The 27,118-nt window shown below is 38.5% G+C and overlaps 1 protein-coding gene and 1 pseudogene across 1 annotated transcript in view; one reads left to right on the plus strand and one right to left on the minus strand.

The window, feature by feature from the left end:
• DCHS2 (dachsous cadherin-related 2) overlaps positions 1-27,118 on the plus strand; it is a 249,415-nt gene that overhangs the window by 118,285 nt on the left and 104,012 nt on the right. The window contains exons 2-3 of the mRNA XM_070608836.1: positions 3,929-4,120; positions 18,189-18,420. Coding sequence (XP_070464937.1) covers positions 3,929-4,120; positions 18,189-18,420 — 424 coding nt within the window. The remainder of the gene's footprint in view (positions 1-3,928; positions 4,121-18,188; positions 18,421-27,118) is intronic.
• LOC103553738 (kelch domain-containing protein 4 pseudogene) lies at positions 8,851-14,934 on the minus strand (annotated as a pseudogene).

Here is a 27,118-nt window from a genome sequence, read left to right on the forward strand (position 1 = left end):
GAGACCTCCCCAAATGGCCAGGGTAGGGAGGGATGGGGAGTTATGCTGGTTAGGGGGAATGGAAATAGATCTATTCAACCTGTAGAATATGTAAACATGCTCTTAAAGGCCTGTGTTCTCAGTATGTCTCTTGTCTCCATGACCCATTCATTTGGAGGAATCCTTACCCAGATGTTAAAGTGAAGGAAGTGGTAAAAATTCTTTAAATTTCAGGAAGCTAATAATGGAATCAGGGAGATATTAATATCATTCATATTTTGCATTTTTATACTATCTCCATTAAATTTGTGGAAGATCAGGCTAAGGGAGAACAGTTCTGAGTTGGAATAAGTTTAAAGTAAAAATCGTCAAATTCGTCTCAGTCTAAAACAGGTAGATTGAGGTTGAGATGAGGAACAAAGGGATGGCATTGGAAGTACCGTAATGTGGTTTTTGGAGTGGGTTCAGGGATAAAACCCTCCCAGGACTTCCTCCAGATTCCTGATTTATCACGGTAAGATTTTGATGGTAGACTCCCACCAGATGCTTCTCTGATTCTTTGGTTTAAGCAGCAATCTCTGAAGAAAGGGCTCACTGAGCTTATTTACTAATCAGGATTTCCTCTTGAAGATTTGACAAAGCCATTCCCATTTTCTGTTATTTAAATTGCTTAAATTTTGTGTGTAAGTGGATGGATATTGCAAAATATAGGCCTCATCAAGATGGCAAATTAATTATAGGCATTCAAGACCAAATATTGTTAGGTGGACTGTGTTTTTCCAGAATACTAGGTCATTATTTTTAGGGAGTTGAATAAAAACAGGGAGGAATACATTCTTATTTTATGATTCTGAAGTTCAGAATCTGAACTGCTAACATAAATTGTGATCACTCCTCTTCTCCCATTTTTGACTCCTGTTGTTCTTTGCCAAAAGTCCAGATGAGAAAAAAGTCTTGAAAGTAGAAATAAGGAAATTTGGTTTATATAAGCCAAATTACTTGTTAATATGTACTATTAAAGACTGAGAATGAGCTTTAGAATTTAAAGTTCATTGCATTTATCTTCCAATCAAGCCAAAGTTATTGAGAATACCATATGGTTTTAGAAGGTATATTTGGTGTCTTTGGGAACTTGAGGCTACTAAATTGTTAACAGCTGCCAGAATGGAGTAGACCAAATGTACTTGGAATTTAGTTCTTTGTAGTGGGGAAGTTTGTGGATTTCCTGTTTCAACCCATCTGATGAGAAGAATAACTCACAAACATGTTAGCTGGTTGCACGCGATGAGTAGTTTTGCCAGAGAATATGAGATAGATGAGAATGAAGATAAATTGGAAAGACTGTGTCATCCATTGAAAAAAATTAAAGACAGTTACAGAGGGATATAATATTGCCAATATCAAGTTTCATCAGGTGCAGGGGTACTCAACCAGGGCACCATCAACATTTTGGGCCAGAAAATTCTTTGTGGTGGGATCTGTCCTGTGCATTGTAGATGGTTAGCAGTCTCTCTGGCTTCAACCCACTAGATGCTGGTAGAAATCTTCTTCCCAGTTGTGACAATCAAAATTATCAAAATTATCTCCAGACATTACCAAATGTCCTCGTGGGGGCAAACTTGCTCCTGACTGAGAACCATTGGACAAGACTACAGAAATAGACCCCAAAGTCATGTTCTAGTTATATGTTCAAGATAGAATAGGATGAAGGGGCAGGCTTGTTGAGGGCTTTGGTTGTTGAACATGTTATTGAGATGGGGTTTGATTTGGAAAGCATAGTAATTAAGCTATAGTTCCTGCATGTATATTGTACTGACGAAAAGTAGATCAGTTTTTTTCAACCTAGAGTTAAATGAGTACAGTAGGAATATAATAATGTAGGTGATTGATTGTCTTCTAGTTTGCCTCCTTCCAAAAAGCTTTTACAGAAATATACAGCACTGCCAAATCTAAATTTGTGATAGGATCTCACTGGGGAGCCTTCTCTGGGTATGACTTCTCACTTGCTTAAATTTCTCTACATAATAGAGGCTACTTGGCGACCTACATAATCTTATATGCTTGTCTTCATATAAAGACTGTGCAGCACTTGTGGCAGAGGCTGTTTGTATTCACCAAATGTCTTTGGGATCCCCTACATTCCCCGGGCTCCCTTTGAGTTAGGTTGGGGCCATGTAGCTAATCCTTTCCAGTGAAATGTAAGCTAAACTTAAAAACCACAGAGTGTCTCTTCCACTCTCTCTTCCTCTATCATGATGACTTTGAGGATCTCACCAATATGTATCCTATGAACCAAAGAAATAGCTCTTTTATTTTATTTTCTCTGTTCTCTATTCTCCTTTTCTGGGATGTCTATTAGTTGGATGTTGGACTCAGAATTGATATGCTTGATTCTCTTTTATATCTAATTGTCATCACTTTATCTATTTTTGTACCTTTTGGAACCCAGTAGGAATTTGACCAGGAATAGAAGGTTCAGCTAAGACTCAGGAGCACAGACATTACTGCCAGTTGCAATTTCTTCAGATTAATGATCTTTGGTGAGGACGTCACCTGTGTATGAAATAAACAGTTGCTTGGAATGGTATTACACATGGTCCAGCAAGTTCTGCACTGGAGGAAGGTCAGGAGATTTTGGGGGTATTTTTTCAGTAAATATAGAATGAAATGACAAGGGGTAAGACTTGGGAGGCAGGATAGCACGGTCATTAACAGTATGTCCTATGCTGTCCAACTGCCTCGATTTTAATCCCAGTTATGACACTTATCAGCTATGTGGTCTTTGGCAAGTTATATCAGCATTCTGAGGCTACTTTTCTGATCTGTAAAATGGAGTATAAGTTCCTTATAGGTCATAAGTATGTAATACATAACATATATTAGCAAGTAGAATAGTACCTGTTCTATAGCATATAGTTCTTTTTCCCTTTTTGTTTTTTTGGTCGATCTTCCCTTAAAGCACCTCTTTTATTGTAAATGTTATGTAGATGTTTGCTGTTACTGTTAATTGGGTTGCAAATCAAAAGAACTATACTGAGCCTATGAACTGAAAAAATTTTTGAGTTCTGTATAGCCTGTTGTATTTCTTTACTGTATACTCCCACAGCTAATATAAGTAAGTTAAGTGCTTTCATAATTCCGGTTGCTTCCTCTTTTCTACCAGTCACAGGTCCGCTGCCAACATAAATGGTACTTATGGTCAAAGAGAAAGGTGTTCTCTCCTCTGGGCAGTTGCAGCTCCACGTCACTGTGGCTGTTTTGGCAAGCAGAGCATGGGCTGGATTTCATCCCCATGTGCCTGCTGGGTGAGGTGCCTCTGTGCAGTATTCAGTCTGCACAACTGTGCAGGGCCCTGATGGGGGCATTACTCCTGGAAGGAAACTGGCTTGAAAAACTCAAATCTCATATCCCAGGGTTAATTCTGTCAGTTGAATTGGATTACTAGTAATCATGCCAGCTTCTCTCTCTGTAGAGAAATCAGAGGCAGGGTGTTGGGCCTGTCACTTGCAGGGCTTCAGTATGAGAGAGAATCCACAGATATAGTGTCAAGCTGTTAGCATATGGATGTTTTTACACCCTCAAGATTGGATGAGATAGCTTAGGTATAGTGAGAGGAATAAGAATACAAGAGGATGGAGGGCTGAGTCCCAAGGAACTTACACTTGCAGAGATCACATGAAAGTACAGGAGTGGGCAAAGGAGACTGAAAAGGAGAACTCACAAAGGGAGGAGGAAAGTGAGGGCAAGTGCTGTAGAAGGTGAGAGAGGAGAGAGATAGAACCAGAGCCTACAATTTGTGACTTGCTGTGGGGATTACTTGGTTGTGCAGGTCATGATAGTAATTCATGACCAACAGAAAAGTTAATGCTAGTGTTTCTTTATCCTCACTGGTCAACCGCCTGTCTCGTAGCATTTCTGTATCCTCACTGGTCAACCTCCTGTCTCGTAGGTAAAAGCCTCTGACGCAGATGCAGGACTCTATGGCTTTGTTGAGTATTCTCTTTATGATGGATTCCAAAGCTATGAAGCACCTCAAGCGTTCCAGATCGACCCACGTGATGGGCAAATCTGTGTTTCTCAAGATATTGACAGGGAAAGGGATCCAGCCACCTATGATCTCTTGGTGAAAGCTAAGGATGGGGTAAGTCTATGCATGAAATTTCAAACACACTTTGATAAAAGTGAACCACTCTGTACACAACAGGGAGTACCAATGATTATGAACAATTGGCCAATCTTGTTTCATAAATCACTACCTCTTTCCTTTGCAGGAGTATTTTGAAGCAAATACCAGACATTATATCATTTCATCCATAAATAGTTCAATAATATAGCTAACAGATAGTGACTTTTTAAAACATGATCATAATACATTAACAATTCTTTGATAATATCTAATATCCATTGCATTTAAAATTTTCTGGATTATCTAAAAAATGTCTTTTAATAGTTGGCTTGTTTGAATCAAGATCCAAATAAATCCAAAACTTGACGTTTGCCATATTCTTTTAGTTTCAATTGGTAACAGTCAGCCCTTGTACCTCCTTACCTCTTTTCCTATGGTATTTACTTTTGGAAGAAATCAAGTCATTTGTTCTGTAAATTTTCCACATTTCAAATGTGGCTAATTACATCCTTGGGATTCATTTAATGTTTTCTTTTATCATATTTCCTATAAACTGACATTTAGAGCCAGACACCTGATTAGTTTGGGCTTTGTTTAGCTGGTGCTGAATGCTTCTTATCGCATCAGCAGACTCATACCATTATTTCATTAGGGGTTGCAATAAGTGATTTCTGGATTCTGTTATTGCTTTTACATTTACTATCTGTAATTTCTTCAACTAAGAAGAATCTTCTCTCATCAACCATTTGATTACCCTGAAATATAATTCATGTAGGAAAAGCAGAATAATGCTTGATTATTCTCTTTGTTTTATCAGTTTTTAGAATAATGAGTTAGTGCCTTGACCATCTCTAAAGATTACTGATGATTTTTTCCTGGTTAAATCATAAATTCCTGAGTTTTCATATTTGATGTGTTTTGTATGTTGCTCAGCTTACCCTTTCTGATGGTCATTTTGACCCATCTTAGATCAGCGGAGGCACCTTCAGTTTGGCTCCTGTATCTTCTTTTTTTGTAAATTTTTAAATTGGCGTATAAAATGCATATAGAAAAGTGAACAAATCAGGAGTGTACAGCTCAATGGATTTTAAAGAAATTGACATATGCATAGATGTAGGTGAAGAAATATTACCAGCACCCCAGAAGTCCCTCTTTGGCCTCCTCCTGTAACTACGCTTCTCACTCTTTAAGGATAATCATTATTGTCTTCTAACACCAAACGTTATTTGCCTGTTTTTAAACTTTCAGTGAATGGATTCATGCAGTATGTGTTTTTGTTTAGTTTCTTTTGCCAAACATTATTTGTGAGACTCATTCATGCTTTGCGTGTAGCAATAGTTCATTCATTTATTGGTTTATATCATCCTTTTATGGGAATTCACAATATTTTTAAATTTATTCTATAGCATTAAGTATCCATTTTAGGTTCTACAAATAGTGATTTTATTAACATTCTTATACATGTAACTTGGTGAACAAATATAAGCATTTCTGTTAAGTATATATTAGGAGTGGAATTTCCAGATCATAAGAAAGCCAAACAACTTTTCAAAATGGTTGTAGCAATTATACCCCCAGTAATAGAGTATGAGAATTTAATTTGTTTCACATCCTTCTCAATATTTGGTATTTAATGTCTTTTTAATTATAGCAATTCTGGTACCTGTGTAGTGGTATATCACATTGGGGTTTTACTTTGCGTTTTCTTGATGACTAATGAACTGAGCACTTTTTCATGTTTATTGGCTATTTGTATAACCTGTTTTGTGAAGTGTTTATTCAGTTCTTTACCCATTTTCTATTGTATTGTTGGCTTTTTTTCCATATTGATTTGTATGAATGTTTTATATTTTTGGCATGCAAATCGTTTGTTGGGTATATTTATTGCATATGTCTTCTTCCTTTCTGTGGCTTGCCTTTTCACTCCCTTAACGGTGTCTTTTGAGGAACGGAAGTTCTTAATTCTAATAAAGCTCAGGTTATCAATTTGTTTCCCTTTACAACTAGTACTTTTTCTATCCTTTTAAGTCATATTTGCTTAGCTTAGGGACATAAAGTTCTTCTTGTATGTTTCCAAAAAATCTTTATTGTTTTACCCTTTACACTTATTTTTCAATCTAGCGGGAGGAAGATTGATTTTTTTCTGACTTGGATATTCAGTTGACCCAGCACAATTTACTGAAGTAATCATTCTTTCCTTTTGGCACTGGAGTGTCACCTTTGTTATAAACCATGTGACTGTATATGTGTATGTGTGTCTGTTTTTGGACACTCTATTTTTGACCTATTTCTCTACCTTCTTATTGGCACCCTACTCTCTTAATCATTTCAGCTTTATAACAGGTCATGATATCATATATTCTTTGAGCTTTGTCCTTCGTTTTCAAGATCGGCTTGGCTATTCTCAACCATTCACATTTCCAAGTACATTTTGGAAACAACTTGTCCAATTTCCATCATGTTGCAGCAAAGATAACCTACTATCTACACTGATCTGTACTGTGTTTTTTCTACTTAGTCTATTTTGGAGACTTTCTTTGTTTTTTTCTTTGTTTCTATTTTTGTTTTATCTGCTTACTAGTCTTTTGTGTGGGTGCTGCTAGCACCTCTCCGGTCTAATCTTTCTCTTTTGAAGTAATGGGAGGATCTGCCTACTTAAGACATGAGTTTCTTGGGAAAAAAAAAAGAGGTCTAAATATATTTATTACAAGCAAACATGTAGAAACTAACATAAAAATGAAGCTGTTTATATTTAATAAAACTACCATGATCTATTTGGTTAGATTTTTGTCAATCACCGACTATGTGATTTTAGAAATCTTTGCTTCTATGTAAGAAAAGATGTAGGAAACAAAAGTAGAAGTAAACAGAGTTGAGGTTAATTCAAGTCTGTGTGATTATTTAAAGCTCAATATATGAGTATGCAAATATTAATCGAAGGCTTCGGAAATATATTCTAAATAGGTTGTGAGACAATCGTAAAAGGCCATCCTAGAATTGAATAACCAGTTAAATCCAGTTCTGCAGTAGTTGAACATCTGTTTCTAATTAGTTGGTTTCAGATGATCTTGTAAAAGTGTATGTAGAAATTATCTTAATAGAAATAAGATCATTTAATGCCGGAAATTTTTTATCCCCGAAAAGTAGTGCACTAATTAGGAGCATTGGCAGTGGAATAAAAGAAATCAACCCAGATATTTAATTTAAACCTTCTTGCTTCTTTCTGTTTCCATGTTGAACCTTTTCTAGAGACTTACTCTGTGAAGAACGTTTTCTTTTTCTCTCAGCTTACCAGTCTCTATTGCAATATACAAGTGCGTCTTCAACCACACCATCCCTCCATAAAGCTCTTTCAGGTGGAACAAAGGGATGCCTTTTTTTTTTTCCAACTAAAAGATATTCAATTTTAAAGATAACTAGGAAAATGTTTACAGATTGTGGGTAGCTTTTACTAGTTTTTAGAAATCGAAGAACAGACAATCTCCAGATTGATGATTGCTATGGTTTGACTATTTTTGTCCCCTTCAAATTCATTTGTCCAAGGTGATGGTATTAGAAGATGGGACTTTTGGGAGGTGATTAGGTCATGAGGGTGGAGCCCTCATAAATGGAATTAGTAAAAAAGGCCCCACAGAGTGCCTTAACCTCTTCCACCATCCGAGGACACAGCAAGAGGTTGGCAGTCTCCGGGCCTTCACCAGAACTTGGCCATGCTGGCACCCTCACCTTGGACTTCTAGCCTCCAGAACTGTGAAAAATAAATTTCTATTGTTTAGAAGTCACCTAGTCTATGGTATTTTATTACAGCAGCTTGAATGGACTAAGACAATGTATATGTGAAACATAACATTCTTCTGTAAAAATTTCTTGTTTTGTAGAAGGAAAACTGTCCACAAAGCATGACATATTCCAGTTTTGTTAGAACAGAAACATCCTTCCTGCGGGTACTTTATATTTAAGGTCTCACCCTCCTGTTCAGGTGACCTCATCCTAAACCCAGCCCTGGCACGGACAGGAGCTGTTCTGCACCCTGCCTGGTTTAATATAGGTTTTATTATTATTTAAGTGTGGGTAAGGAGATGACTGCCATTGACAAAACAGTTTGTTAGACTCACAGATTCCAAGACGAAGGGCATGCCACACCATACGAGTAGGTAGTGGGGAGATGGTGTGTGCACAATGGGAAGCACTGGGATTGGTCAGGAGGCAGAGAGAGAGGGAAAACTGTGGACGAGGGTCTTTATTGTGGTTAGTAAAGGAAGGAATAGGAGAGGCAGAATGAGCAGGCTTAAGATTGTCTTGTTTGAATAATTTCAGTGAGCTCTGGGACATAAAGGCTGTCTCTAGTTACCTGGTACGTGGCCGTGGGCTGATTGGGGCTGGTGAATAGTGGCCCAGAGTGTGAAAGCCCAGTAAAGGAGGTGGTTGGGCTGTGGGCTCTGGATGGGTTAGTTTGCATTTGAAAAGCACACTCACCTGACCCTGGGTAGCTCCTCCAGGATCAGCAGGCCCCAGATGTCAAAGTGTCAGAATATAGAAAATACAAGACATGGCTAATACACTGACCTGGTGCAGAGTTCCCTTGAAGAGGAAGGCAAAGGGCTCACAGAACTCCTGGTATATTCAAGGCTATACAGAAGAAAATCTTTGCGGCTACCATGTTTCACTCCGGTTTATTGGCAATAACACCCAGTGATACTGAGGGAATTCACTACTCCGTTTAACTTTTGTTCCAGTGCAGCATCTTAAATCATCACAGTAAATTTTGTCAAGGCATGGGCTGCTTTCAGCACTTTCTTCTCCTTTGCCTCAGGTCCCACGTGATCCTGTGCAAGCTCAGTCCTGGGCAGATAGTCCACGTACTCGTCAGGTGCCACCAACAAGTGCTTTTCATCTTCTTCTTCCTCCCCACTTTCCTCTCTGGTGTCATCACCCTCCTTATATTCATCTCCTCCTTCTGCCTCATGTTTGTCCTCTTCCAAATTTAACTCTTCTAGATGCTCTTGAGTTTTTGGGTTCATCTCTACTAAAGTCTTCCGTCTTGTGAAGATCAAATCTATAGAAGCACTGAGGGTGAACTGGCAGTCACCTGCTGCAAGCATGCCACCGTAAACATAGAGCAGCCCGTGCTTATGGCCAGCATGGCGTTGGAGCGAGGACCCAGCTCTATCAGAGGGCCACTGGCTTCATCAGAACCACCTTCCTCCTTCCTGCCACCTGGGGCAGAGAGCACTTGTTCAGAGGTGACCATGGTCCCATCCTCTCTGACCCATGCTTTGACTACCTCCGGGGACTCCAGCTTGCCAGCTTCTCCACATTTCTGCTTGTCATCTCTTTGAGACTCCACTTTTTTTTTTTTTTTTCACTTTGCCTACATTTTCTCTTCCCTGACTTAGGTCCCTTAAAATGCCCAGCAAATCAGCAGTTCTTGGTGGTGTCATAGAAATACAGGTCATTAAAGAAGTCGCTCTCCAGCTTCTCTTCCTCTTTCTCACCACAGACATCGCTGAAAAGCAATGTCTGCTGATTCAGGGCCACAGCCATCAAAATACCAGATCTTGGAGTGAGCGATATTCCCCAAGAGGTAATCTGAGTCCACACCCATTTGCCTTTTTTCCCTTCCTTAGACTTTAGTCGGAACATATCTGAATGCAGGGTGTATGTTTCTACCTTAATTGACTGGTTCTAGTAGCCTTCTTAGATGATGATGCTCCACTGGGACATTTGGCAGCTCAATTTGGGTGTCCCCTCATGGGGACAGCTTGTTCCCTGTGAATGTGTCCAGGTTAGAGGCATACACATCATTGTAATAGATATAATCCCTTATACTCTCAGGGAAACTGCCAAAAAGAACTAGCTGTGCCTTCCAGGCTACCATCCAAAGCCACCTTGACCTAAAGGACCCCTTGTTGATTTGACTTGCTTCCAGGTCTTGGTTGCCAAATGCTGAACCCAAAGATCCTATAGTGAATAGGATCAACTCATCTTTCTCAGGATGAGCAGAGAACAACACATTCAACATTGGTGAAGGTGGGGAACATGGTGTTTCTACAATCCGAGTCTTTTTAGCAACTAGTTTTAGTGACTAGAAATGTGTTATCAGAGCTTCCTCTTGCCCATTGCACAGCATTGATAATGACTTAGTGGGCTGTCCCCTAAAAACAGTCCAGCTTGGATCTGAAGAATAAATGAACCCAGACAGGATATTCTAGGTTCAAGATGTTGGATTCTAGGCCATCATGAATTTTTCTGAAGCAGTGAACTGCACCTGGACAGAAGACCTTTAGCTTTACATAATTACCTTGGCAATCTATGGTGTTTCCTCTGATCCTTTCTCTTTTTAATACATGTCCTGAAAGCTCTTTGGAAGAAAATTGCTGAGAACCCATTTTCTGGTGATTACTGAGACATTTTATCTGTCAGTAGAAAAATTTTTCTTATAAAATATCTAGATGTTCTGGGCTTCTTTGCCACTGCTCTATTTATCCTTGTTATGACTGTCAATATTTTTTTAACTCAATCACTTCTATTCTACTGGTATTACTTCTGAAATAATCGATTTTTGCTGCTACTGCTGCTGCTATTTATCTCATACATAGAAGCCGTGAGCATGCTATAAAATTACATAATGGAAACAAATAATTGGATTACTTGGAAATCAAGTGGTTTTTCACAATAAAGCTGTATAATTGAATTATACCATGCTCAGATCTAATTCCTTGTTTCTTTTTACAATTCATTTTCACCAAATGACTCTCTTTTTGGTATACGTTTATTGACATTCTCTCTCTGTTTTTTGTAATATCTTGAATTCTGTAGCTGGAATATGTGTCTGAGATAAAGCTATTTCAACTCTATCTCATCACTCCAGGCTTCAGGGAGAGGGTTGTGTCAGACTAGCAATATAGAAAGTAAATTGACTTAGCCCTTCGCCATTGTGTATATTCATGATAAAAGTTGGCTACTGAAGTTTGCTACACAGTTTGTGTGTAGTGCAGATAGATCTCTAGAAGCACATCTACTGAGTAAAAGGGCACGCTGATTCTTTTTCCCCCCAGTTTTATTGGGCTTTAATTGATAAATGAAAATTATATTTATCTAAGATGTACAATGTGATGTTTTGATATACGTATACATTGTGAGACTATTACCACCATCAAGCTAATTAACATATACATCACCTCACGTAGTGAGTGGTGAGAACACTTAAGAGATACTGTCAGCAAATTTCAAGTGTACAATACTGTAATATTAACTATAATCACCATGCTGTACTTTAGATCTCCAGCACTTAGCCTGCATAATTGAAATTTAGGGCACATTTATTTTAATTTTCATAGGTTATGTTCTCTCACTTTCCAATACTCAAGTGCTTATTCCTATCTATATTTCATTGATCACTACCCCCTCACCCCAGTTTCAGGAATAAGCCATTGCTCAGTTGCCCATATTTTCTAGTTAAATTATCTGAACCATATCTCAAACTGATTGCCTACCATTCTTTAATAAACTACCAGGATTATTGCCTACATGTCTTAAATACCACTTTATCTCATTCTTATCTCTAGAAGTTTAAGCCTCCCAGCCATCCGTTATTATTCATATTCTCATCCCATCCTGCTCTATTCGTCCTTGAATTTGAATCAACCTACTACCCACCCTCACTGCCCTCCCAAACTCTTCTACCCTGCCCTCTGGAATTCATGGTCCATCATTTAGCCAACTCCCCTATAAACTCAGCCTGGTCTCTGACTGCTCCTTTATTTTCTTGCCCTGATTATAACAGCTGCCCCTGAGGATACCAATTCTTCTCTGGTCCTCTCACAGAGAAGTTCATATTCTAGTCCTCACAAACTGGGAGGGATGTGTTGAGGTGGGTGCCCTCCTCTTGCCCATCTCAGCCTCCAAACAATTTCTACTCCTTTCTCCATCGAAAACCAGTTCGCATTTGAAGCTGATATTGTCAGACCATACCATGGACACTTTTTTGTTGCTCTCATGTTCTAAACTTTCTTCTCACTTAGGATCTTTACACCTTACTCAGTCTTGCTCCCCACCACTATTCCCCTCTTGGGGACTTCAATATCCATTTATTGAATCACCTAACACCCTGAGCCTCTCAGTTCCTTAACTTTCTCATTTCCAAGGATCATCACCGGTAAGTACACAACCTCTGAAGTATTGATTTCAAGCATGCTATATTCTGATAAGCGTTCTTATCTTTCTGTCCCACTTACTGTAGTACTTCCATTCCAGCTGATGATTCTTCTCCCGTGTTAAGATTTCTAGTTTATTGACCCATCATTAAAGTCATTCAGTTGTAGATTCCTCCTAGTTCCCTCAGGCCACAGAACCCTCCAGGTAAAACCCCAGTCCTATCTAAGTCCCATTCTGCCTTTTTTGCGCTTATCTAAGCAGCTGAATGTGCCTGGAGAAGAATAACATGCCCGCTTGAAAGAGAAGTCCTTACCTTCCTGCCTGCTGTCAGCTCACATTCTTTGCCTTCTTTCCTGTTATCATATTAGAGATCTCGCATGTTTGCAGCAAAAGCAAATATCTCTACTGTTCAGGGTCCCATCCAGCTTCTTAAGGATAGCACTTCTATTGCTATTTTCTCTTTTTCCTGAGTCACTAATTTCGCAAATTCTATTGAATGTCTCCCATAAGCATACAAGGCATAACAATAGTTGCTATCTTAAAAAGAAAACCCAAAACCTTTTTTATTTCACGTACTTTTTAGAAAACCATTTTATTCCTCTTCTTTCACAACAAATCTACTGAAAATAATTGTTTCTATTTCCTCACTTTTCATTCTTTCTTTGATTTGTTTTTTCTATCCCACCTCCCTAATAAAACTGCTCCTATGAACATGCTTTCTGTTATGCCACATCCTGGGATTCTTTTCTTTATTTTCATTTTATCAACTTCTCAATGAACTTGCAATTATTCTTTGAATACTGCTTCTCTTGGCTTTGGTGACACCACAGCTTACTGGTTTTTTTTTCCAGGACCCTCATTTTGCTTCACCTTTGCTCAGTGAATCATGAACTATAGAATTTGTTGTCAAAGGAAACCATAGCCCACGAGAGCTAGGAGACGTGAAGGATAGATGTTAATATTCTACTATTTAGGAGCCCCAGAAGGTGAGAACAGAGAGAATGGAGAGCAGACAATGGCCAAAGTAGAAATAACAGCAGAAATTTCTCCGTATCTGCTGATTGCCCTAGATAGCCCTCCTGCCTCCAATATCGTATGCTTTCAAGCTTGGTGCTCTTCCAAACTACTCCCAACTTTCATAACACGTCTTGAAAGGATTGGGATCCAGGTAGATTGGTTAAGAGTCTCTTAGCATAATTTTAAAAATTAAATGATTAAAATTATATCACAACAAACCATAACTTGTTGGTGGAAAGAGAAAAGATAAGGACAAAGTTAAATATTCATGCATGGAATTTATGGAGAGTATTAGTTACTTATTGCTGTGAAACAAATTATTCCCAAACTTAGCAGCTTAAAATAATAAACATTTTTTATCTCATGCACTTTCTAAGGGCCAGGAACCTGGAAGCACCTTAGCTGGGTGGTTCTGGCTTAGAGTGTCTCAATGATTGCATTATCAGGACAGTCTCAAGGAGCTGGACAAAAGTTTAGTCACAGTTGAGTGAGAGGAGGGCACTCTGAGGGAATGGAGAAAATGAGTTCAGATTAACATTCTCCTCCTTGTGTTCTGTGGGACACTTGTCTCCCAAGGTGCTTCTTCCACACAGGGTTCTGTGGTCAAATAAGAGTGAGGAACACCTCAGAACACACTCCTCTAGAAATGTGCATAGGAAAGGCTCTGGGAGAAGTCCTGAGGCAAAGGACCCTTTTGACTTGGTTAATTTGGCCTTTGCCTAACTTTTTGACTAAGGAACATCTTTATTGATTTATTTTTAAGACGCATCTCTTAATTAGCACCTCGCGTATCTCTTTCTAACACCTAAATATGATCATGGCTCATCATTAATGAGAGCAATGGTGTCCCATATGGGATTTAGGAAGAAAACAGAACTTTGAATTTTTTCCTTTTAAACTTCATTCTTGTGCTGTTTTTAATATAAATAATATAGTAACCAAAGTAAATGTATATATAATTTATTAATAATAAAAATATATGTATTGAGAGTATACATACCGCATTTTTTTCTGATGGAGTCCACTGGTATGCAGAATAAAGTGTATCCTCCTTAACATTTAAATCAAGTTCCAGGAATCTATCAAGGCTCTTCTCTCAATCCTGCCTACTTTCTCCCTTGACACGCCCACTCTAGTGTGCTTACCCTGCCTACAACGTGGCTGGGAAATTTTTCTAATGCCATTACACGTTCTAGGAAATTATTTTCATCTGAAATATATGTTTGTCAAATTGTATTTTGTTTAATTTTTAGGCGTTTATTTGAGCAAAAATCAGTTTGAATCCAGCAGTGCCAAACTGGAAGTAATTAGGAGTGCTCCACCAACAGAAGCTAGGGGAAAGATTCTTATAGGGAAGATGCAGAAGCAAAGCAAGGAAATTGATTGGCTACAGCTTAAGAATCAGATTCTAGTCGTGTTCATCACCTTTGAAGTTTTGTTATATACCTAAAAGTTGGACTGCATCCTGAATTCTACTTACTTCAGATATCTGACTATGACTCTTCAAACCATCATTTCCAGTTTACTCCCACTCTTCTGATTTGGAATCACTAAGAACAAAGACTGCCCTTGAACCTCGTTGGAAGGGACCATACCAGGGCCTCCTCACTATCCAGACAGCAGCCAAACTTCTGGGTCTTGAATGTTGGGTCCATATCTCCCAATTAAAAAGGGCTCCTCCAGACTTTTGGAACTGCACACCAGCTGGAGCCCTAAAATCCTATCTGTTTTTGAGGACCCATCTCAAGGATCCCTTCAGTATTGAGGTTCCCTCTATTCAGCGTTCATAGCTGTGTCTGCATGTGAGTAATGAAGATCATCCTGTAATTCTGAAACTCCAAGGCTCTCAAGACGGAATGTTTTGAAAACTCATTTGCGGAGGAACCTGACCGGAACTGACATGAGGCCATTCATGTTATTTTTATCCCTCTAAATGTATCTATTCATATATTGTGCTGCAGAAGATGAAGTGCTTGATTATGAAGTGCCACTCCAGACCTGGTTAGGTATATGCACTATATTATGTTTCTAAAACTTGAAAAATTCCCAGACAGATCTTCTGGCCTTGAGTATTTAGGCTAAGGAGCCCGTAAATTCTGTTAATTGATGGCAATTAGCTGTTACAAATGCTTTCATGCATATTACATCCTCCTTCCAATAACAGGCCTGCAAGGCGAGCAGGTAGCCCTGCTTTACAGAAGAGGCAGCTTGGACCCAGCGACTATCTGACTTTCTCAGTGTTATGGTCTCAGATGCAGGCAGGGCCAGACATTAGGCCAAGATCTTTAAGCTCCGGATTGTTCCACAGTGCCACAAGCCCAGTTGTTGTCTGTTTCATGGATTCTAAGTCCCTTGTAAACAGGGACCTTGTCTTCTTTCTCCCTTCGAAGACTGAGTCCATGGTTGGCCTTGTCCCTAGCACAGTGTTTAAACAAGTCTTTCATGAAAGGTAGAATTTCATACCATGGCAAGACTGTAAAAAGTCCAATTTAAGATGAATCTCTGGTACAGTTGCAGATCTGCAATTTACAGCCTTGTTTACCGTGGACAAGTCACTTAGCTTCTCTGCGCTTTGGTTTTCTTATCTATAAAAGTGGGGTAAACCATAAAAATCTAAAAGAAGATTATAACAATTGAAGGCAAAAATATACGTAAAGCACCTAGCACACATTCACAAATGGTGATTCAGCAGATAAAAATTGAATTTATAAAAAAGACTGAGATCTATAATACTTTTCCTGCAAAAAGATCCATTGTTGTGTGACAATAAATTTTTCAGTTTGTCCCTCTAATATTTTGGTTGTTTTTGGTAGCATCGCCTATTTAGGATCTTCATGGACAGCCTAGGAATTAACATCTTTGTTCCTAAAGACCTTAAGGTGGAGCAATAAGGATGGATGAGTAAGGAGCGATAATTGATGGATCATTTCTTCACGGCTTTCCCACATTTTTTTTGGAAGATTAGCCCTGAGCTAACATCTGCCGCCAATCCTCCACTTTTTGCTGAGGAAGGCTGGCCCTGAGCTAACATCTGTGCCCATCTTCCTCTACTTTATATGCGAGACACCTGCCACAACATGGCTTGATGAGTGTTGTGTAGGTCCGCGCCCGGATCTGGGCTGGCAAACCCCGGGCTGCGGAAGTGGAGCCTGCGAACTGAACCGCTGTGCCACTGCCAGGCACCTTTCCCACTTTTTCTTCTCTGTCCCTCCTAAAACCTAAGTCACTTCTTGAACTCAAGGAAAAACATATAAGGAAGGGGAAAGGTCAGTGGAAAACAAAGTCGGGAAGCAAGACACTTTGGAGAAGCTGCAGGGTCTGTGTCAGATGGTACGCAATGTTTTCCATCTGCTTCTAATCAGTCTGCAGTCCCCTCTATTCTACCTCACCTGGGGACCTATGAGTTATTTAGGTTTGCCGAAGATACAGCAACAATCTGCATTTTAGGCACACAGACTGGGTGGAACTTCCATTGTTTTTATTACCATCATAATCAGCCCTCATTTCCCCTGTTCTAATTGGCAGCCTGCATGGCCCTGGCACTTTATTCAGCTTAGAACATGGAAAATCATGCCATTTATTTATAAAGACATATTTCCCAATTCCTTTTTAATCTTCGGTGTCTGGGGTATGTGGGACCTCAGTGCTCGAGAGCCATTTCTGGATTCCTGGTACACTTCAGCCCAGACAACACTGCTTCTCGCCCTCCCTCAGCCCGGCTAGTGCGGGCTCCCTGTCTGCACAGCAGCCATGGCCTCCCTTTGTCTTGGGCCAAACCTTCTTCTTCAGTCTTTCCTTTTCCTCTTTGCTCAGGGCCTCCCCGCCACAGTGGGAAAAAGAAAGAAAATTAGAGAGAGAGAACAGGGAAGATAAGTGAGTGAGAAAACCCAGGCTGTTGTGACTTACCAAGGATTTCTGTCTATGATGAAAGTACCAAAATGTACCAGACAGATGTGGAAAGTGGTGCTTTAAAGCAGGAACACATGTTTTGCCTTAGAAGAGTAAAAATTACAGAGGGCTATTTTCTTCTATTGTTCCGTCTCCCTTTCTCCTTGTTTTTAGATGGAGGCAAAGCGAAATAAACAGTATGGAATCCACTTCTCACTACTTTATGCATTATATTACGTTTCTAAAACTTGGAAAACTCAGAATTCCAGAACAAATCTGGCCCTAAGTATTTAGGATAATACCTCCACTGTCACCATCCACTCCAGACTTGATGCTAAGAGCCTCCTGACTCCCAAGCTGGCTGCTCTGCAGGCTGTTGTGAATTCAGCAGCCAGAGTGACCATTAAAATCTAAGGCAAATCAAGCCACTCCTCTGCTCAAAACCATCCAATGGGTCAGATCCATGGTCCTTTTAGAGGCCCGCAGAGCCTGCCCCTGCCTCTCTGACACCACCTCACCACCTTCTTTGCTGTTCCCTGAGAGGCCTGGGACACACACTGCTCTCCTGCCTCAGGGCCTTTGCACCTGCCCTTTCCTCTATCTGTTATGCTTTTCCTCTGGAGAACTGAAGTGTAGTTCCTTTGTATAGGTCAGTCTTTACTGAAAGGCACTTTCTTAGGAAGGCTTTCACCAATGAGCTTTTAAAAATAATATCTCCCATCAATACTCCCTTACCTCTTAGTAGTTAAAAATTATCCTAGGAGTAAAAGTGGTATTTTTTCCTCTTTGGCCATCAAGACAACTTTCCTTGAATATCTTTGGCCTCTACTATGAAATTATTGCCTCACAGGAGCTTTAAGTATTATTACACGTGAACTCATATCTCAAAGTTAAAAGTAAAATGAATATATATATATATATTTTGCTGTTTCAAAAGTCTATTCTAGGATCTTTGTCAATTATTCTGCCTCCCAGTGTTCAGGAGAGATCCATTTGTACTCATTTCTCATTCATTCAACAGGGTGGGCTAAGCGCCCAAGCTTTTGTCCGGGTGGAACTGGAGGACGTGAATGATAACGAACCTGTGTTTAACCCATCAACCTACGTGACCAGCATTAGTGGCCAGACCCAGCCGGGCACTGAGATCATCAACGTTCTTGCCACTGACAGGGATTCTGGGATATATGGAACGGTGGCTTACGAGCTCATTCCTGGAGACCTGTCACCCCTTTTTACTATCGACTCCACCACAGGTATGTGATCTTGGAACAGTTTTGCTCTGAAATAAACAGCTTCTGCATAACAGCCAAAAAATTAGCAAAAGTGATTTTTCATTAGCAGGGGTGTTGCAAGACTCACTTCACCTTCCAGAAGGCAGCGAGGTGCATTGAAAAGAGCCAGGGCGTGGTGGTTAGGCTAGACCTGGGTCTGAGTCCCAGCTTTGCCTCCTACTCGCTTATGATCTTCATCGGCTTCAGTCTCCTTACCTTAAAAGCAGTACCAGTAATCTCTATGCTGCAAAGTTTTTGTGAAGATTAAAGGCAGTAAATTATGAGAAACAGCTGGCCAGTAGTATTTATTTTGCATATGTCCCCCCATTTGTTTGTTCGTGCCGTCTAAGGGTGACTTGCATCATTTCAGTGTACATACAAATAGATCATATTAGTGCAAAGAGCATCGTGCAGACATCCAAAGAAGATCACTTTCTTGTACTAGGTCTGGCATTCTCGTAATCTCTTTGGGTCTTAGTTTCCTTGTTTGAAAATGATACCTAGAGCTCTTTTTAGTTCTCTAATACGGTAATTGCGTATCTGCCAAAGAAGTCCAGTGAGCAAACCGAGTCTTTTAGAAATAAGCAATATTTAAGAGGTTAACCACCCCTTTCCTATTGGTTTCTTGCTGACAAAATAATGTTTGAAATATCTGGTTACAGGAATATATAAAATTTCAGGTATATAAAACTACACTATAGTACTTTGGAGATATTAGAGATATTCTGGTCCAAAAGTAAGGCTGCAAAAAAAGAAAAAAATTTTTTTCCCTTTACATTTCTTTTTGTTTTAAAAACATTTTAAAAATTTTATTTTATTTTATTGGTAGGAATACTTGACATGAGATCTGCCCTCTTAACAAAATTTTAAGTGTTCAATACTTTATTGTTGACTATGGGTACAGTAGTAGATGTCCAGACCTTATTCATTTTGTTTAACTTTCTGTCTATTGGTTAGTGACTCCCTGTTTCTTCCTCCCCATCAGCTCCTGGCAACCACCATTCCACTCCGTAATTTTATGACTTTTATTATTTTAGATACCTCATATAAGTGGGATAATGCAGTATTTGTCCTTCTGTTACTGGCTTATTTCACTTAACATAGTGCCCTACAGTTTCCTCCATGTTGTTGCATATTGCAGAATTTCCCTCTTTTATGAGGCTGAAGAATATTCCATTATATGTATATACCACATTTTCCTTATCCGTTCATTTGTTGATAGACATTTAGGTTGTTTCCACAACTTGGCTATTGTGAATAGTGCTGCAGTGAACGTGGGAGCGCAGATGTCTATTCAAGGTTACATTTCTTCTTAAAGCACCTGATCAGAATATGATTCTACTGTGATGGTGATGATAATGTCAGGTGCTATGCTAGCATTTCCATACATTGTCTTATTAGATCTTTACAAGACCCTTTGCAAGGGCCACAATGATTAGCAACAAACAGTAACTTACACAGGAAATCTAATCTGCCAAGTTAGTTTCCCTTCTCACCCAGTTCCGTGAGGGAGAGAGTCTCTGCTACTTGCCTGGAAAGGGTACTTCATCTGGAGTTGTGACTGGCTGGGGGACTAGATGTTTATAATGACAGTCTTTATAAGGCAAAACTTTCCTTGCTTACAATAATCCACTGACTTGGCCCCATTAACATTTAAAAGATCAGAAGAAAATACGTTTTTAGGAAATGAGTCTACTTATCTTGGCTCTTTCAGAATTCATCAAAACTGAGGACTTTAACTGCTTGTCAAATCGTCAGGCCCTCTAGGGCACTAGCATTGCCAAAAATATATAGGTCAGACAGTAATCAGGGCACAGGATCTAAAAGCATTTAGCGGATTGTTTTTGAAAGACATCAACACACTCATCATCTAGTTTCCCCTGGAAGATCTTGACGAATGAGTTGTACTGGGTTCTGTTTTTAGAAGAGATCTCTGTTGCTGGGCTGGCTTCAGTCAGCCACAGGCTTTTATTCCTGGCACTGGGTATGAGACAAATGCCATTGTTAATCACGGAGGACCCTTTATGTGGGTCATTATCTAGGCAAGCATCATGCTATTTTTTTTTAAAGCAAAGACCAGATTCATAATGGAAGTAGCCTTGGGTTATTATTGTTGGCAATGTTGATGCCAGTGCATTTAGGTTGAAGACATTTTTCAGTCTAACAGTCCTTAGAATTTGGTTGCACTTAATCACAACTCATGAACTCATGAAATTCATGAGGCCTGGTAATCCTGTAGTTTAACCTTTAGAAGAGAATTAAACAGCATCATGACTAGCTGTGGGAAAAAGTTGCCTAGTGAACAGGCAGTCTCCAATTTGAACAGTTGAGTTCAAGTTCAGCTGCTGGTCAACTACAACTCCAAACACATTTTCTATATGGTGCATAACAGTTAGGCTTCCAGGCCACATCATAAAAGCTAACTTAACCGTTGATGTTCTCAAAGAATAGAACAAGGAGCTGTATTGGAATATGATTTTCCCTTTCTAGATCTGTTTTTTGTGGTAACCTATGTAAAACTGGGCTTTCTTGCTTCTACCAGAAGTCTTGTCTCTCCAGAGGCTGCCAATGTCAGCACAGTCTCAAGAAATTGCCTCTGTCAATATATATTTGTGTAATAAATGAATAAATAACATCTAGAAATAATTGAAAAATGATTTAAATCTTTATTACGTCCTCTTAACAAATTGCAAGGGAGTGTCATTGATAATACAGAACAAAGCTTCATTTAAAATCCTCTTTTCCCACCACAGTAAGGAAGGTGACACTATGGCCCAACCCCACTTTTCCTCAAAACTCTCCCCAACTCTCTCTCCAGCTTATCTGTGCTGGCTGGCACTTTTATATGTATACATATAAAATTTGTATATATATGTTTATATAGAGTTATATAATTATATAGATGTATAGTTTTATAGTTATATTCAGTTATATCGTATGAGGAGAATACTGAGAATTGATGAGCAAATTTATACATTGTCACTTCTTCCTGACTTACTTTAAAATTCTTTTTTAGAGACATTCCTTACTTTGCTCACTGCTTCGTTCATCCTTTCATTTTGATGCCTCCTGTATCAGACATGCTATTTTATAAGCTTACATACTTTGTGTTAGAGGCTCATGTTTTCCCAAAGACAAGAGACTTTCCGTTGATCTCTTGTGCCACCACCAAGACTCATGCGTTAAAAATAGAGTTCTTTGACTTACTGTGTTCATCTGGCAAAAAAAAAACGTTTTGGAGAAAACTGGAAGGGGGTGTGGCGATGTCATGGTTGTTTTCTCTTGTGGGTTTATCTTCCTGTTCTGTTTCTGGTTTTCTAAGCGTGTTATTGGTTCAAAGAACATTTTTGTAAAATGTGTTTAGGCACCACGAGAGAGAGGTTGAGTTGAGCCCTCATTTCCCTTATTCTCAGTTAGTTGGATTCCTTTGATGTGGGCACAAGGCAGACCACACTGTTTTGAGTTTTAAAAGGAGGAAACACAAGAGGCCTATTTATTAATAGCTCTTTTTTCATGTATTTTTAATCTCGTTTTATGAATTATATGTAGATTGTTTTTCCCTACACTGTTTGAAGTATTCTCTTTAGTCGCATGAAAAGAGCCATTCTTTAGCTTTTTTGTCTGTCTCGTTTATTTAGTCATTTTACACTGAAACAAACATTACTTCTAATTCAGACGATTTTAAGGTGACAGATAGGTTTCAGGCTTTTGGGTTGGTCATGTATTCTTGCCCACCTACTTCTTTTGTTAGGGCTGCTTTTGGTTAAATTCTTGTGGTTTATCTCTTTTTATAAGAAGCAACTTAATGATATAAAGAAAGTCGATGAAGGTTCTAAAAAGAATGTAACTTATCTATTCAAGGCAGAAAATGGAAGCAAGTTCATCCTTTTGATACATATTTATTCAGTACCTATTATGTACTGGGCACTGTTACAGGTGTTTGGGATACATTAGTGAATAAAACAGACAAAAATTCCTGCTCTCGTAGATCTCACAAGAAAAGCTTGTGTTGCGTCGCCTGTTGTCTGTTCCATGTTTAGTTGTGGTGTACACAAAACCCAAGTTTAGCACCAAGAAGAACAAGTAATTAAAAGGATAAGTGAGTGAGTTAAACTACCAGACAAGGGCAGCTGTACCTCCATGTTTAGCTGGGATCTTTTGTTTGTACGGGGTGTGTGGATTTTAACGTGGACCGTAAGTAATGCAGCACAGATTCTGTTTTTCTTTATTTCAAGGGCAGATTCTTTCCTAATGTTACTTTCATGCTCAGATTTCATACCATGTAATGATTCTCATAATTCTTCATGATTGCCACTTTTCTACATTTAGAACATTCTGACATGTAGTCAATAAATTAATACCACACCTCATTTTGTAAGGGATGCAAGCCTGCTTATGCCAAAGAAAATGTATTTTTCTTTTATTTGCAAGACAGAGACTAAAATTAATCATGAACACCTAATCAGTGTCTGTCACTTTCATAGAAAACAAAAGCATGTTAGAGAGTTTTCTCATGAGATTTTTCCCATATAAGATCGGAGACTCTTGGAGATGGAAGGGACCTTATAATTCAGCTCCCTCATTTGGTGGAGGAAGAAATAGAGGCAGAAAGGGATTTGGTGACTTGCCTAATGGTGCACGGTTGGTAAATGGCAGAATTGGACTTGAACCCCATCCTGGACCTGTGTTCCGTTCCTATACTGCTCTGTCTCAGATGATAATACTTTTCATCATCTTTTCTGTCTGTTGCCTATTTGAGCCTTACATCAACTCATGGGATAAGCAAGGCAGATGTTTTTATGCTCATCAGCAAATTAAGAGACCGAAGACCCTCAGAGTCTTAGTGACTTGCTCAAGGACATAGTAATAAACCTGACACTCAAATTTACTTTTTAGACTTCCATTTCAAGGCTCTTTGCATTGTTATGATTTTTTTAAACTAAAGACAAAGCTAAGTATAGGTTCTACTGATTCAACTAAATAAGATAGAAAAATGATCTCTCATTGTGACTTCCCATATAAACTTATTTGAAATACTAAATTATCTGTTGATTTATCTGCTCTTTTCAATTGAATAACTAGAATTCAGTGGAATCTTCCAAAATGGGTTCATTTTTCTTAAGAATTGTTTTAGTTGTCAATATGAGATGGAATTTTGAATCCATTCTGTTCCTTTTAGTGACTACAACTTAGTTACCCAGATTTGTGTACAAATTAAATATATAATCATCTATTTGATGAATAAATTTCTATATTCTCACAAACTGAATATAGGAGAGATATCATAGACATCAATAACCAATAAGAGAAATTGGTATTGATATCCCTTAGTTTTTGGTCTGTCTCTGTTTTTGAGAAAACCACACTTATAGACTCTATGTTTGGTGAAGGTCTTGATTTTGCACTTGTTTTTGTTCTTAACTATCCCATAGCCTACAGTTTTACTAATAACCTACAGATTATTGAATTACCACCATACCGCTGTATGAGTTACCACCTCGGTTGACAGTATTCCATGTTTTCCAGGCAGTTTGCTTCTGAAAGTCAGTATTGTTTAATTAATAGAAGAACATGATTTTATATATGTATTAGATTTTAATTGAGAAGACCTTTGTCTTTAAGTTTTTTTGTTAGTCTATCAATTTAAAATAATTTTATCCAAACAGTTTCTTCTCTTAAATAAAAAGTGACAAGATAAAGAGCATAGACCAACATTGTTGCACATTATAATTGGCATATATAAATTTAAACATTCATTAATTAAAACATAAAATAACCAGTGCTCTGTAAGTGTCCATTTTTTAAAGTTAAAGTTAGTCTCCTGAACTGGTGGTTACTGGTAATTTGCAAGTGTCATGGAAAAATCAGAGCCAAATAATCACTGTACTTTAAAGTATTAAAATACAGTATCATAAATTTTAAGCTGACAAAGATATAGGCAAAGAGAGCTATTCATCTTATTTACTGTTTTATTATTATATATAAATATGCATATTTATATATAGTATATATTATAAGGCTACATTTTCTGGCCCCTCAACTTTTAATGGACAGCTCTGTTTATTTAAGAATGTTAGATTCAAGTAAATGACTTTCTTAGCTTTTCATACTCAAATGTTAAAAAAAAACTGAATGTTTTGAAACATTCAACATATAGAAGAACAAACTGAATCTTAATACTCCCTTCTTATAAGTGGTGAGTGTTCATTCAAAGAAACTTATTAGCTTCTTCCTGGTCTCTAGTAGAAATTGCTTCACTACACAAAATTGGCTTTGAAGGCCAACTAAAGTAGTCATTGACTCCAAAAAAGCCTAGTAAAATTGATGTATATAGGCGTCACATGGACCTTGTTCAAATATAAAAAGACAGATTTGGTCATTTCACTCCTCTGCCTAAAATCTTTCTAAGACTTTCCACGCCTCTTTGGCTGAAGGCCAAATCTTTGTTATGGTCTACCAGGCCCTTCATGATCTGCCCTGCTCTCCTCTGTGCCCCCAGCTCCAATAACTCTTCTCTTTAATCTTTGTGCTCATTCCTTATACCAACTGCTATTTCTCTTCCCTATTCTCTTTTTCTGCCTTCTTCCTCGTCCTCCTGCTCTTCCTCCTCCTCCTTCTTCCACTTCTTTCTTCTTCCTCCTCCTCCTTCTTACTCCTCCTCTTTCTCCTCTTTTCCTCCATCCTGCCATGCTTCCCTCTGTAGGCACTATACATATTTTCCATTCTGTCTAGAACATTTGATTACTCCCTTTCCTTGCCCCTTCCTATACTCACATCTTCACCTAGCTAATGCCCTGATTCATCCTTCAGAGCTCAGATTACTGGTCATCTTTTCGTGGGGATGTTTTCAGACAACTCCCTCCCCAACCACATTGAGTTAGGTGCCCAGATTTATATTCTATCATAACTTCTCTTTATATTATAATTACGTATTTTGTGATTGTTTGATTAATGTCTGTCCCCCACAGACACTGTCTATTCTGCTCCCTATTGCCTTCCTAGTTACTAGCACAGTTCCTGGCGTGTAGAAGGCACACAATAAATGGTTGTTGAATAAATAAGGAAAGAATGAGATAGAGTTGTTGCCACAGGATAGCTTATAATCTAGTTTAGTCAACAATAATACATATACAGAGAACAGATTAGCGGTTGTCAGATGTGGGGGGTTGTGGGAGTGGGTGAAATGGGTGAAGGTGGTCACAAGGTACAAACTTCTAGTTACAAAAAGTTGCTAAAAGAGTAGATTGTAAAAGTTCTTGTAAGAAAATGTAACTATGTGTGATGATGGATGTTATCTAAACTTATTATGGTAATTATTTCACAATATATACATATATCAAATCACTACGTTGTACACCTAAAACTAATACAATGGCATATGTCAATTATCTCTCAATAAAAAATAAAAAAATATTAGGAAAGTACAATAATTTTAAAATTTAGAACTGGAAAAGAAATAGATACTCAGTCCAGGCCAGAGTACAGAAATTTATGGAAACATACCTGGGAATTCAGGAAAAAATACATGTGAGTCAAGGCAAGAGACTTAATAATTACATTCCCAAAGTCAACATACAGAGACACAGAGTTATTTCACCAGAGGAAGCCCAGCTGTCTGGCATCTAAGAAGCTTCACAAGGTGGTGATCCATATTTAAATTATTTTATCATCAGACTTATATTAAGCAAGCTCATTCTATTGATGTATCAAACTGAATGCCAATTATCAGCTTACAGTGAGAAACCATAACTATCACAGAACTGAATACTTGAAGCTTCATGTCCAGCCTACCTTCTCCCTCTGGGCACACTATGGAGAAAGCCAAATCAGATCTGGGAAAGTTTATAAGCATTGAGTTTTAAAGGAGGGAATGAGATAATTTTAATGTTTAGTAGTACCAGGTTAAAATAGCCTGATGGATCTTCCCCATAATAAAGACGTTCTTGCCAACAGAACAAAAATATGAGAGCCTGTTGTACAGCACTCTGCATCACTCTGCTTTTCACTGAGAGTGAAATACTTGAAGTCTGTATGCTAAACATCTTTCTTCTCTTCTATGACCTGGACCTGGATGTGTGTGCCTAACATTTGCTTCTCTTTTTTTTCTACTTTTCCTGGACTCATAACTACCTTTTGGATTAGTACATTTTTAAAAGAAATGTTCGCATCTCAGGTACAATCAAGTTTGTAGGCCATAGAGGCACACTGTCTCATTAAGGTGACTTGGTATTTGCCTTCCATGAGATAGAAATGTCAAGGGCAGACTCCATGTACTGATGACAGGAATGACTACAGATAATGGGGGACTTCAAAAGAGAGCTCTGGAAGATCTAGATTAGTCTAGGAAGGGATTATGGACCATGGAACTTGAGCTGAACCTCACAGGATAACTCAGGTTTGGACAAGCAAGAGGGGGAAGAATGGATAGTGATTCAGGAGAATTGAACAACATAAATGAAGATGTGAAGATGGGTATTACTAAGCATTTGTAACAAGAAATTAAAATATAAGTTTGGGCTGAGTCACTAAGAATACAGTAAATTCCACATTCCACGGAGATGCCAGACTTTATGCAGAATTAACAAAGGAGGCACCTGAAAATGAGCTTTATTATTTTCCTAAACTTTACCCACCTTGTCAAAGGTCTGGAGGATTGATAAATTGGAGATAAAAGGGCTGA

Source organism: Equus przewalskii, chromosome 2 (assembly GCF_037783145.1).
Source record: "Equus przewalskii isolate Varuska chromosome 2, EquPr2, whole genome shotgun sequence".
Lineage (NCBI taxonomy): Eukaryota > Metazoa > Chordata > Mammalia > Perissodactyla > Equidae > Equus > Equus przewalskii.